The sequence below is a fragment of the Meriones unguiculatus genome, chromosome 8 (assembly GCF_030254825.1).
Source record: "Meriones unguiculatus strain TT.TT164.6M chromosome 8, Bangor_MerUng_6.1, whole genome shotgun sequence".
Classification (NCBI taxonomy): domain Eukaryota; kingdom Metazoa; phylum Chordata; class Mammalia; order Rodentia; family Muridae; genus Meriones; species Meriones unguiculatus.
Window position 1 is genome coordinate 18,249,816 of NC_083356.1, and position 12,707 is coordinate 18,262,522.

The window sequence follows — 12,707 nt, forward strand, 5'->3', positions numbered from 1 at the left end:
GGATTTTGCAAAAAGCTGACTCCTTCCTCGTCGTGCTGTTAGTTCTGCCCCCAGAGATGCTCTGGGTGATGGACATTCGCCCAGCTGGAAGGGACCAGCAATGTGTCAAGAGTCCCACAGAGTCACTCTGCCCACGAGGGAGGCAGGTTTTCCCCAGATTTTTGCCTCCCCCCTTTACCCTCCAGATGCTGGAGGAAAGCAGGCCCAGGTCAAAGGCATGGGAAAGCGGCCATCTGGCCTTCAGTCTGGGGAACTAGGGACAGTGGGCAGTGTGGTAAGCCAGGAGGTGGCACTGTCCAGCCATGCTGTTCAGAGTCCAGCATGGAGCAGGAACCTAGGGAGTGCAGAGGTGCTGATGTCAAGAAGAGGCCACAGGAAGATGCAAACACAGGAAACAGTCCCGGGAAGGGGCTGCAGTGGACTCTTCGCTGCTTGGAACCCTCCCACGTGTGCACTCATCCATTCAAGAGACATTTAACAACATAAGCCAGGTGCTCTATCGGGCTCTGAAGTTGGGAACAGAGAGACTGTGTGTGGAAGAAGGCCCCGGTGGCAAGTGTTCCAGTGAGCAGAGGTGATATTGAAGAAATCAGTTGGTTGTTAGGGTGATGTAAGACACTCCCGTCCCATTCTGAATGAGCTAGTAGAATGAGGGGCTAGGGCAGACCCTTGACTTGGTGTGGAGTCAAGGCAGCAGAGACGAGCATGAATTTTCTCTTCATGGTGCTTGCCAAAGAGTGTCCACAAGGAAAATCACAGATGATAACCCCCACACACACACCTTACCCACACCAAGTGTCACCATTCTCAGGGGCCCCAAGGCCCAAGCCTGAAAAGCCAACAGCGTGTTTCTGGGGGAGCAAGAGAGAGAATCTCTCTGATCCAGAGAGGGAAGATCCCATCAACAGGACCCAGGAAGCCAGGAAGAAAAGTACAAAGACATTTAATCTCACTAAAATCTAGGGCTTCTGTTCATCTCATGGCTCTGTGGGTGAGGAGAAGGCAGATCAAGATGGAAGGCGACCTGCCAAGGGTTAAGTGACTCATCTCCCACTCAGAACACGTCAAGCCTCTCGAGAAACCAGTAAGAAAGAGAAAGAACAGGCCAGCGGGACGGCCCAGGTATAAGGGAACTTGCCTAGCATGTATGAGATTCCAAATTTCATCCCCACGCCAACACCACCAACCAAAAGACAGACTACCCTCGCCCCCAAATAACTGACTAGGCAAAAGACTGAGGCACTTCCTAAAAGAGGAATACGGGTAGCCAGAAATCGTGGCAAGGTTCCAGACCTCACCCCAGCACCAGCACCCACCCAAAAGTGAGTAAAACCTAAAGCCTTAAAGTTCCAAGTGCTGGCAGAGGTACAGGTGAGCAATGGCTGGCAGGGGATGTCACTTGGCAAACCGACTTTGCGGAAGAGATCGGAGGACTGGGGAAATGGCTCTGTGGCGTTTGGATCCCCAGCACTCACCATGTAGAAGCGGGAAGGTGTGGCAGCTACCTGAAATCTCTGCCGGCATGCAGACCCCTGCTCGCACGCCCCTCGCGTCAGGCAGATCACTGTTTGTTAAAGCCACATGGGCTCTCATACTGCGGACCTGTATATGACACTTTTCCCACCATGGTGACAACCCTGCTTATTCCCTCCCATGCTGTGTAGTCTATCCCAACCTCCTGTTGGCATAAACCACGCTGGAAAGGTCACTGAGCTCCCTGCATCAGCCAATATGTCCAGGGGAAAGAAATAACCCCGGCAGTGTGTGCTAGTTAGTTTTAATCATCAACTTGACAAAAAAACCACCTGGGAAGGGAGTCTAAAAGGGGTTGGGGGTGTGGGAGGGGACTGCCTGTAGCTTAGGCTGGCTTTGGGCATGTCTTGAATCATCTGTGTTCAAGAACCATCAGTCTGTCTGTCCCACCATGCGCTGACCTGGGGGTAGCTCACCAGAGGTTGAGCGTGTCTACCTCAAACCTCAGGACACAGCTGGTGCGGGGTGGGGGGCAGGATTCATCCCACGTACTTCACCCGGGTCTGGGTGGAGTCCATAGCCAGGCTAGGAGGTCCTGAAGCTATGAACACACTTTTAAGGGCTGGTTTATTCCACTCCACGTGTGTGGCTTCTGGCATCCCCAGGACACCAGCCACGGAGGGTCCCTTCTCCACCAAAAGGACCTGGAGGAGTAACGTACATCCCTATGCTGTGACCTGACGTCACTGTCACATTTGCTGGCCAGACACTGAGCCTCAGGGAGGCTGTATAGCTTGGCCAATGCAGGTGCAGCTCAGTGGCAGGGCTGGCTCACCAGGCCAGGAACACTGACAAGACGCACAGAAACCTCATTTGCAGGAGCATGATGGCTGCCCCCAGGGCCTCCTGAGACCAGGGAATAGAGAAGGGAGGTCACCTGTAACCCACAGGTACACACGGCCCGGCAGTTACACAGCTTCCCTCTAGGTGAGCATCCCTGAGTTGTGCAGCCGCATGCACACATGCAGAGTGGGGAAGGATCCATAAAGCTGCCCTGGAAAAGAGCCGCCAGAAGGCAGCAGGTCCCAAGCACCCATCTCAGTGTGGCAGTGGCCCTCACGCACTCCCTCCCTGGAGGGACAGTTACTCTGGAAATCCTAGTTCCCAGTAGCTTGGGGGAAGGCAGGGCTGCCAGTCACGGACCCAGGAGTAGAAGGACCCAGGCTGCCCGGCAGCCTGTGGCTGCTGTCTCTTACCGTGACTCACTCAGAGCCTGGAAATAGCACTACAGTGCCCACAAGCCTGGTACCCTCTCCAGCCTCCTGGCCTTTGCCTGTGACAGCCACACCACACCAACCCCCACCTCCTTAGCTCTGTGATCTCTTTAATTCCTGGCGCTCTCTGTGGTGCTTTTCCATGGCCCCAACTTCCAGGGTTTCTTCCTGAATCCAGGGGACAGCTGCTGACCATCATTTGCCACCAGGGCAAAAACTCAGATGGCAGTGTCTGCAGTGGTGAGCTGCCACCAAGTCCAGAGGGCTCGATGGGGGCCAGGCTCTCAATAAATACCCGTGGGTGACTTGATGATCCAAGAGGATGATTCTCAGCCCTCCGTGTCCCCTAGGAAACCCAAGTGGTACTTAGAAAAGTACTGCATGATCTCAACTACAGAGAGGGCAGAGCTTGCCAGGAGCTGGCCAGGAGTCTGGGGCCTTGGTAACCCTGGCTTAACCATGTGCCCACCTGGACCTCTTCTTGCCCACCTGCAAAATGGGGGTGGATGCTAGCCTAACCCTCAGCTGGCATAGAGCTAACCCGCTTCCAAACATGAGTTACAAGAAACATGATCCACTACTGGTACCTACCTTGTTCTAGGTCTTCAAGCAGACAGAGCCACACTGACCCCAAGTCCTGATAGAATGCACCATTTCCCCATGGAACTACAGAGGCACAGTTACCCAAAGTCACAGGGCCGCGGCAGTGGCGCCTAGGTTTGTGCAGCCTGTGTTTGAGGCACACTCCCAGAGACCCGGCTTCACCAGCATGAAGATCCCAGAGGGGAGGGGACAACTCTCAGGGCTCAATTCTTCCAGTACCACAGAAACAGATCCAAGCAATCTCAGTTGAGTGTAGGGAAATACTGTCAGTTCGTCAGGCTGCTCCCAGCCCCAAAGAAATGGGCAGAGCTATGCACGCAGAATGGCCTTGGGAATGCTCATGTCACCAAGCCAAGGAAAGCCTGGTACATAGCGCGGGTTGTGAAATGTGAGAGTCCCTTTCCCTGAGCCACCCCTCCTTTTGTACCCGTTCTAAAGCCCAGTCCAACAGGGAGCACCCTGGATCCCATCATGCCCTTTCGGGAGCACAGCTAAACAGCTTACCGTCCTCCCCCATCCCTATCACACACACCGTATTCATTTACTCTGTTGAGCAGTCTGTGCTCCCACTGACACAGGTCTGTGGTGAGGAAGAAAGGATCCTGTTGCTCATTGGACCTGGGAGCAGCCAGGAACTAAAGAGGCCAGTAATGTCACAAATGAAAGCCACAAATGAAATGGGGCCTCTGGGATGACAGCTGAATTGACAGCTGGCCTCACCCAAGCCTTATCCTCATGGCCAACCTCAGTGATGGGTGTGACCTCCCCTGGACAGAGGACCACACACCTAGGAAGCCCCAATGTCGGTGATCCTGGCTGCTAGGTGGTGGGACCCTGAGAGCCTTGTCCATCTTCTCCACTCCCCTCATCCTACTAGACCATGTAGGAAGGGCATCCCTGTCACAGGCATATAAAACAGGTCTCCATTCTCTGAGCACTTATGGCGACTGCCATAAGCTCAGGGGAGCCCTCTGGTACCTTATAGCCACTCACTGGAGGAGGGCACACTGCCACTCCTATTCCATAGGAAAGTGAGCTAAGGAACAGAGAGGTCCCCCAGTGATGCCCAGGGTCACACAGCCTACAAACCATAAGGCTAAAGTTATTCTGGTCTCTAGACCATGCCTTTAATCTTTACAAAACCTCTATTTAAGGAGGGGTCTGTGGGGGGGGGGGGGGTTGGGGCAGTTTGTAAACCACAAAGCAAAGAGATCCAGTCCTGATTCTTGACCTCATATTCAGAGCCTCTGCCTCTCACCCTGATGGCCCCACCCCATCTTTGCCCCGCCCAGATTGTGCTGGCCTTAGGACCCCAGCCTTAGCTCACACTCCGGCATGTGCCCCTGATGACTGATCCCATGAGCTGGCTTCTCCACACTGGCCTCCGCAGCCTGTCAGACAGCCTCAGCCACCTTCTCACCTCCTTGTCTTTGCTTTCAAGTCCCTCACATCCTTGAGTGCCCAAAAACCCTTCACAAGCAGCAGGAGAGTACCTCGAACCCATGAGCACCACGAGCCCCAGGTAGAGACAGCAGGCTCCTCCAGGAGCAGGAAAATGGGTCAGGCTGGCTCTGCCCCTTCTCCCCTGGGCTTTATAGGATCCAGACAGGTTCTAAACCTACCTCAGCCTCAGTCACCAGGGGCCATCGAACGAACACCATGGCCCAGGGCTTCCCAGCGATACTGGGCTCACCAGGAGCCCTCTACCCTGCAGATGCCTATGTCCCCACTCAGTGCCACTGCCTCCCTGCCTTCAAAGGCTGGGGTCATCCACCTCCTCTGGGAGCTTCCTCTTACCCTGCCAGCACTTCACACCCTGTGGCCACACCCAGGCCAATAGATCTGTGGAAGCTAGATAACAAATCAGCCCCACGGAAGGACTGCGGAGGTTTTGGTTCATGGACTAATCACATGATGCCACAGCCAGTAGCAGAATGGCCACCATCTTGTTCATCATTTGATCATCCTCACTACCACCATCCTCGCCACTGCCATGATCACCATCATCATCACCATCATAACCATCATCACCACTATCATCATCACCATTACCCTCATCATCATCACCATTATTATTTATCAACATTGCCATCATCATCAGCTTCATCATCACCATCATCACCATCATAACCATCATCATCACATCACCATTCATCACCGTCATCACCACCATTACCTTCATCATTGCCACCATTACAGCTATCATCAGCACCATCATCGGTACCATTACCATCTTCATTATAACCATCATCAGCACCACCATCACCATTATAGCTGCCGTTATGACATCATCACTGTCACCATCTTCACTGTCACCATCGGTGTCCATGGCAGCACTGTCACAGTCAATACCACTGTCGTGGACACACTGACCATCACAAAGCTACTCTGGACCCATGGTCACTTTGAGCACCACCCAGCCAGGTGAGTTCTGAAAGAAGGCCCACTCCATCACATGTCTCCATCAGAATAAGGTTTATTCAGCACCGTGCATTTGTTTTCAAACAGCTGCTGTACCCCACACAGGGGTGCGCATCAGTGAATCCACCTGACAATCCCAAATGTCTTCCTTCAGTTAGGTGGATCGATTGTCTTTTTAACAACTGTACACCTTTCTGTGGTAAACAGAAGACAGGCAGAAAGGGCTAGTGCTAGAGGTTCCTGTTTGAAAGAAATCCCTGCAGCCCCTCCCCTGACTAGCTGTGTCATCACAGAAGGTCCTTACTCTCTCTGAGCCTCAGTTTCTTTATCATCATCGTGGTCAGTGATTTGGAGACAATAGCAACTTCCTGCATGGAAAACAGATAGCACAGAGGATATAAATGAGTTACCCTTCCTTGGTTCCAGATGGGGAAACTGAGGTCCTGGGGGAGGACAGTGGCCTGCCTTGGTCAAACAGAGGGTGAGAGGGACAAGATTACGTACCAGATCCTCTTGTCCTCATTGCACTGGCCCTGAGCCTCCTGACATGAGCCCTGAGAACTTCTGGGAGACTAGAATCACCACCACCCGTTGCCTTACCCTGACGGGTATTGAAGACGAGGGCTGGGCACACTCACCATGGGGAGCCGTAGATCCTGAAGCCACGCACCGTGACCTCCGAGTCCTGCAGGTAGATGCAGTTGGTCAGCAGTGACTGCACGTTCTCATAGTTCTCCGGCTTCAACTTGGACACAGATGGGAAGTAGTAAAAGTCCTGCTTGATGAGGTCAGCCATGAACTCCTGGTCGAAGGTCAGCTCGTGGTTGCCCGCAATCACGATCTTGTACTCGTAGGGCAGGCTGCCTGCGGGGTGGACATGACAGAGCAGGCTGCTGGCGGCTATTATGGAAGCCACAGAGCCATCAAGGGGAGATCGCTGGGGACAGCCACTGCAATCCATCAGAGGGGAGACCTCACTGCTCCAGCCTGTGGTCTGAATCGGAGGAGACCGTGATCCAATCTTTGCCTCTGGCTCTGCCTGCGTGGCCTCTACTGGACATCAGCCCTTGAGCCCAAGGGCAACATCCTCCCGGCACCTAAGCTGCAGGGCACAGCCTTGTTCCTCTCTGCTTCCCTTCCTTCTGGCTGCTTCCAGCTGGAAGAAATCCTCACAGGGCCACCAGCCCCAGCTACCACGGGTCTCTCGGCTTTCTCTACCTCCAGCTAATGCTCCCCAGTCTATACATGCAAATTCTTTGTAAAGCCCAGCTCAAAGCTTCAGAGACGCTGCTCTCAGAAAAACCCAGCGCTGGGCAGCACTAACATGGAATTCACAGCCAAAACAAGGCCTGGGGATGCCCAGTCTTTTGAACCCTATGACCTGATGCCATCTGTGAAGTTCACACCCGAGAACCACACAATCATGTCACAAAAAAGAGGAGGGTAACAGCCTCAGAGTGACCAGTGGTGCCCACCCACCCCCTCAGCCCAGAGAAAGCCAGTCACCCTGCCCTTCCTTCGTGCCCACTGCTCAGCCCTCTGCCTCAGCTGCTGTGCTCTGGAAACCCTGGTTTGAGTAAAAAAAAGAAAAAGAAAGAAAAAGAAATATTGGGCTGCAGAGCTAGCTTAGTTGAAGCATTTGCTTTGCTCCAGCCCCAGAACCTGTGTTGTTGTTGTTGTTGTTGTTTTTAAATCCAGGCCTAGCAGCACACATTTGTAATCCCAGTCCAGGGAAGCAGAGGGAGGTGGGTCCCTGAGCTCACTGGCCTGTGGGCCTAGCCTACCTGATAAGCTGCTGTCTAAAGTATAAAGACAGAAAGTGCCTGAGGAATGACATGGACCTATGTACACACACACACACACACACACACACACACACACACTGCATACGTGCACACCCGGCATACACACATGTACATATGCACACACACACAGCCTAGGAGAACCAAGTTTGCTCTTCTTCCTGTCTTCTCGGTAACCTACGCTCAGGATCTGGAACCTGACTCAACAACTGTGTTGACATTCAGCTGCCACGTGCATTCTGGGAAGAAGCCTGTTCCCACCCCCAGGTGAGAGCCAGGATGGGCAGGTCAGCCTTAGGGCCTTGTGTGATACCGCATGACTCCATGAACTCCCTGCTGCATAACCCAGGCAAGACAGAGAGGTGAAAAATTAGGGTGGAGAGGGCATGGGAATGGGAAGAAGCTCCTCCCCCACTGAGTCTGGCTGAAGCTTCTCACTACCTGAGGATCAGGTTTGCCAACATAGCCGGTGCCCCTTTCACACAGACTTCAGATCGTAATGCTAAAGTTACAGTGAGCTGGGCTCAAAGCCTGTGCGTGTGGCCTGGAATGTTCCCTTAGTTCTTTCCACGGGAGACCTGCAGTTTCTGGGAATCTCACTAACAAAGAGATCAACTTCATTCTCAGTGAAAACAACTCTCAGCAACCTGGGTGACCCTCATGACCCAGGGCTTCATCTTATCAACAGTAAACCTATCTACTGCACTTCAGAACCCACCCCCCCCACCCCCGAAGCCAGAGACAGGGAGACAGAGAGAAAGAATTTAGAAACCTTCGAAGGTAGAGCTTCAGAAGCCTCTAGATCATTTACACGACTACCGGAAAGACAGTTAAGGCCAACTCACCCTCTCGCTTCCCCTTCCTGGCATATACCCACACCTGGAGTACAAGAGTGTGTTTTGTCTTTTTTCCCCCAAATCTCTCATCATTCTATCATCATTACTATTATACGGTTATTAACATTTGGTGATCCTGGCTCAGTAATGAAGTGCTGACTGCGTACCCCCTTCGACAGGATGAAAATGCCCGTTTTCTCCAGTCCCCACCAGTCCTGACATCTCAGAGTCTAATTCACTCATTTTTGAGGTACTGCCCACTGTCATAGGCATTTGGGGTTTGGGGCCTTGCAGGAGCTGTGCCCTGGCCTGGGAGTTTCCAATGAGGCCATGGGATATATGACTCCCCACCACCAAGCACCATCCCGAGGTTTACTGTAACCTAGCCCTTGGGAGAAAGCCCAGAAACAGGGGAGTGGCCATGTTAGCTCCAGCCATCTCTGTTCCCAGCACAAGTCTGGTGAACAAAGCCACCTGCAGCTCTGTGAGAGAGCTACACTGTGATCCAAGGGCAGCTTGCCAGAGCTGGGGATCAAGTGGGCAGAGCCGCAGGGAGGAGCGTTACAGACCACCTGACCCTGGAGCCCACCTCAGGCAACTGTAGTGTCACCGAGATCTTGATCCCCTACAGAGCCATCTAAGGTTGCTATCATGAAGTCCACTCCACATCTGAGGACCTTGAGCTGAAGCCAAGAGACTGGAGGGGCCCACAGCTCAGGCGCAGGGATGGTTTACGGATACTGACTAACTCAGTGGCTCTGGGCCACTGACTCGGAGCCCTTCAAGGCCAACAGACCCTCAGAGTCAGCCTGGAAGCCTTTTCAGTCCTTCCCCAAGCACAGGACAAGGACCAAGCCAGGAAGTGGCAAGAGAATGGATGGACAGACAGGGTGGCCACCACTGGCTGCCTGCATTCCTGACTCATCCTGGCTTCCGCTTCTCACCACCCATCCATTCCACTTCCCGTGCAGGCAAAGCTGGGGGGTGGAGCCGCACTAATGGATTTCTGTCATGCCTCTAACTGGGGTTGCTACTTAAGTAAATCAGCAAATTACGCCAACTGCACAGTTCCATTTGCTTCTGCAGTGGTGAGTCCCTGGGGACTGGGTGTGCAGGAAGCTGTCAGCTCCCCTCAGAAGTTCCCACAGGCGGGCAAGGAGAGCAGAGAAGCAGTCTCCAGGGATTACGACAGGGCACAAAGTATCATCCTCCTCCGTGTCCAAGGCCAGGCAGCAGGAGACAGCTGTGCCTTCCCAGGGTGACAGCTTCATATATCTGTTCCCTTCAAGGAGATGGGTGTCAGGGGAAGCACTGCCTTTCTGAGAGGCAGGTCTAGCCATGAGTACATCTGTCCAGGTGGTCAATGGCACTTGGCAGTTCACCAGCTGTCTGTGACCTACACAGACTCTAAGCATTTCTCTTCCCTTTTGACATCAGAGGGAAATGGTTTGGCTTGCCTACGCAATAAGGCAAGTCAGCAATGGGGGTGACTGAAAAACTTGGAGGACAGAAGACTCTTGGCACTCCTGTGATGGCCTGGAGGTACATTCTGAACAATCATGCCACCTTGTCTCTCAGTGGGTTGGTGGGCGGGTGAATTGGGGGATATGTAGGAGGAGGGGCGAGTGGGTGGATGGATAGATAGGTGAATGGGTGGGTGGATGGATGGACAGATGGATGCATGCATGCATGCATGCATGGGCAGATGGATGAATGAGTGAGTATTTGGGTAGGTGAATGAGTGGATGGATGGATGGATGGATGGATGGATGGATGGATGGACAGATGGGTACTGAATGGATGGGTGGGTAGATAGTGAGAGGGAGGATTGGTGGGTGGGGAAAGAGTAAATGAGTGGGTGAGTGGGTGGCTGATTAAATAGGTAGGCTGGGTAGGGAAGCAGAGGTGAGTGGTTGAAAGGGTATATAGTAGGTTTTACATGCATGCTGACATGGGTGGGGAGGTAAATGGGTAGATGAATGGAGAGATGGGTGGAGGGATCCATTTCTCAGTCAGTCCATCCTGAGATAGCACTGATTGCCTCCTTCACATCAAAAAGGTTTCCATCTTTCTGGATCTTTCCTGCCCTCCAACCATTCCTGCCAGGGGATGGCTTCCAGACTTACTTCCTACAGCCATCTTAACTGCGAACCTCCTTCAGTCCTCCCTGTTCTTTAGCAAACAGAAAGGATGGAGATCAAAATAAGGCTCTTCAATGGCCTGGTCATCACTTCCACGAAGCCTCCGTCCTCTGTCTGAGGGCTATGGCGCCCCGTTTCAAGTTGGCCTTCCAGTCCCACAGCCCAGAACATCTCACCAACCAGAAGCCCATGGTAAAGGCATTCTTATATAGTACCACCTTCCCACCCCCTAACTGCACACAGAGAAGTGAGTGTGCCCCTCACTCACCCACCGCAGCCCCTGCCCCTACCCACAGCAGAGAAGCTGTGGTAGCCTACATCCAGGGAGCCTCTGGTGCCCAGACAGTTTCCTGACCCCTGTGGCAGGGATGATGTTCCACAGGCAGACATGGAACACATCATCTAAGCCAGGTCACACCGTCACCCCGTGGAGCAATGAATGTTATATGCAGGAAGCCAGAATAGGCAGCTATTGGAAGGTCCCAGCTGGCGACAGCTCAGAGTCAGTGGATGACTTAACTAGCTGATTAGGCACAGGGTGGCTGACAAGTCCAAATGCCTTTTCTTTTCCCCTGACTTCCTCAGGCCAGAGGCAACCGAGGCCTTGGTCAGACTGTCGAAATGTGTGCTAGGCTGAGAGCCCATGATCATTGAAGCTGGACTCTGCTAGAAGCCCAAGCCTTGGCCTACTTTGCTGCAGTCCCCAGGAGATGATAAGAGCAGTTTAGCAACCTGCAGAGGCCATGCCCTTCATGGGACAGAGTAGAAGGCTAAGCCTCAGAGAAGGCATGCAGCTGCTGAAGGTTACCTCGGGAGACGGTGGAGACCTGGGCCTTGAACCCTGGCCTCTTGCTCAGACAGTGCCCTGACAACAGTGACTGTCACTGTTCTATTGCTGTGCAGAGACACCACGACCTAGGCAACTCTTAGGAAGAAAAACATTTAACCAGAGCTGGCTGTTCAGCCCATTATCGTCGCATATGGGCAGACATGGTGCTGGAGAAGGAGCTGAGAGTTCTACACCATGATCCATGGACAGCAGGGAGAGGTGCTGGACCTCATATGCGCTTTTGAAACCTCAAAGCCCACACAGTGATTTGAAGGACACTATAAGCCTTACAATAAAAGACAGTCCAAGTGGCCTTGCAGGGTGCATTAAGATGCTAATCCTCAACCCTTGACCTCAAATCCTGCCCCTACCCCTGGCTTTTCGGAACCGGTAGACACACCCTACCATGTCGGCATGGTGACACTCAGCTGTCCACCCAGAAGCTATTCCCAATCCAGTTGGCCTCAGATGCTGGCATTTGCTAGCTGTGGGCTTTTCAGTGGGTAAAGGGACCGAGAACCCTCAATCAGGAGAAAAGATAAGGGTGGTGTGCGTTTTTATCCCTTTTCACTTGTCAGGTGCATGGAATCCAAAAGCATCCACACAGAACTTTCAGGGGCAGTCTGGCTGGGGCGCACAGAATTCCGGAGTTCCCCTGTGGGAGCCTGCTGTCTAGGTCCTGACATTAATCTCTCTCCAAAGAGGGTTACCATTCTTTATTGCCAACCTGTCCCATCCCGACCCACAGGCAGCACCGCCTCCACGCAGCATGATCTGTTACAGTCAACAGGAGGCATGCACGTTTCTGCCCCATCAGTGCTGGTCCCAGAGTGATGCATTGCGCCCGGCAGGGTTTTAGTGTGCTCTCAACACAATGACAATCAGGAAAATGCCCGCTTACTGCTTTCTTTTTTTTTTTTTTTTTTTTTTTCTCCCCTGCCCATTCCCCGTCTCACAGAACCCAGCAGAGGGGGGTGAGATGGAGAGACGGTGTAATGATCTCTGATTGCATTTTTAGTGCGTCGTTGACAGTTCTGTGTTTAAACGCTTGCCAATGTCTGGGAGATTCGAGTTAGCAGACGGCTTGGCTTAGCGTGGCATACAGTCTAGGCGAACACCAGAAAAAAAAAAAAAAGCTAGCTCTGAGAGTCGGCAGCAAACTGCCAGCAACCAAGTCATGGGGCCATGCACACAGCGTGGACTGTGTGGGCCAGTGGCGTAAGGAGAGGGGTTACCATGTGTGACCCGGACAGGCAGGAGAAGGGCAGGTGGGGCACAGGCTGTGCCTAAAGCCTTGTAGTCAGGCACCAAGAGTAGCAGTGCATATT

At 53.0% G+C, this 12,707-nt stretch overlaps 1 protein-coding gene across 3 annotated transcripts in view; it reads right to left on the bottom strand.

Moving 5' to 3' along the window:
- The window catches only part of Mpped1 (metallophosphoesterase domain containing 1), a 74,384-nt gene that overhangs the window by 15,989 nt on the left and 45,688 nt on the right, over positions 1-12,707 (bottom strand). For all 3 annotated transcript variants that reach the window (XM_060388920.1, XM_060388921.1, XM_060388922.1), the window contains exon 4: positions 6,410-6,635. In XM_060388920.1, the coding sequence (XP_060244903.1) occupies positions 6,410-6,635 (226 nt within the window). The remainder of the gene's footprint in view (positions 1-6,409; positions 6,636-12,707) is intronic.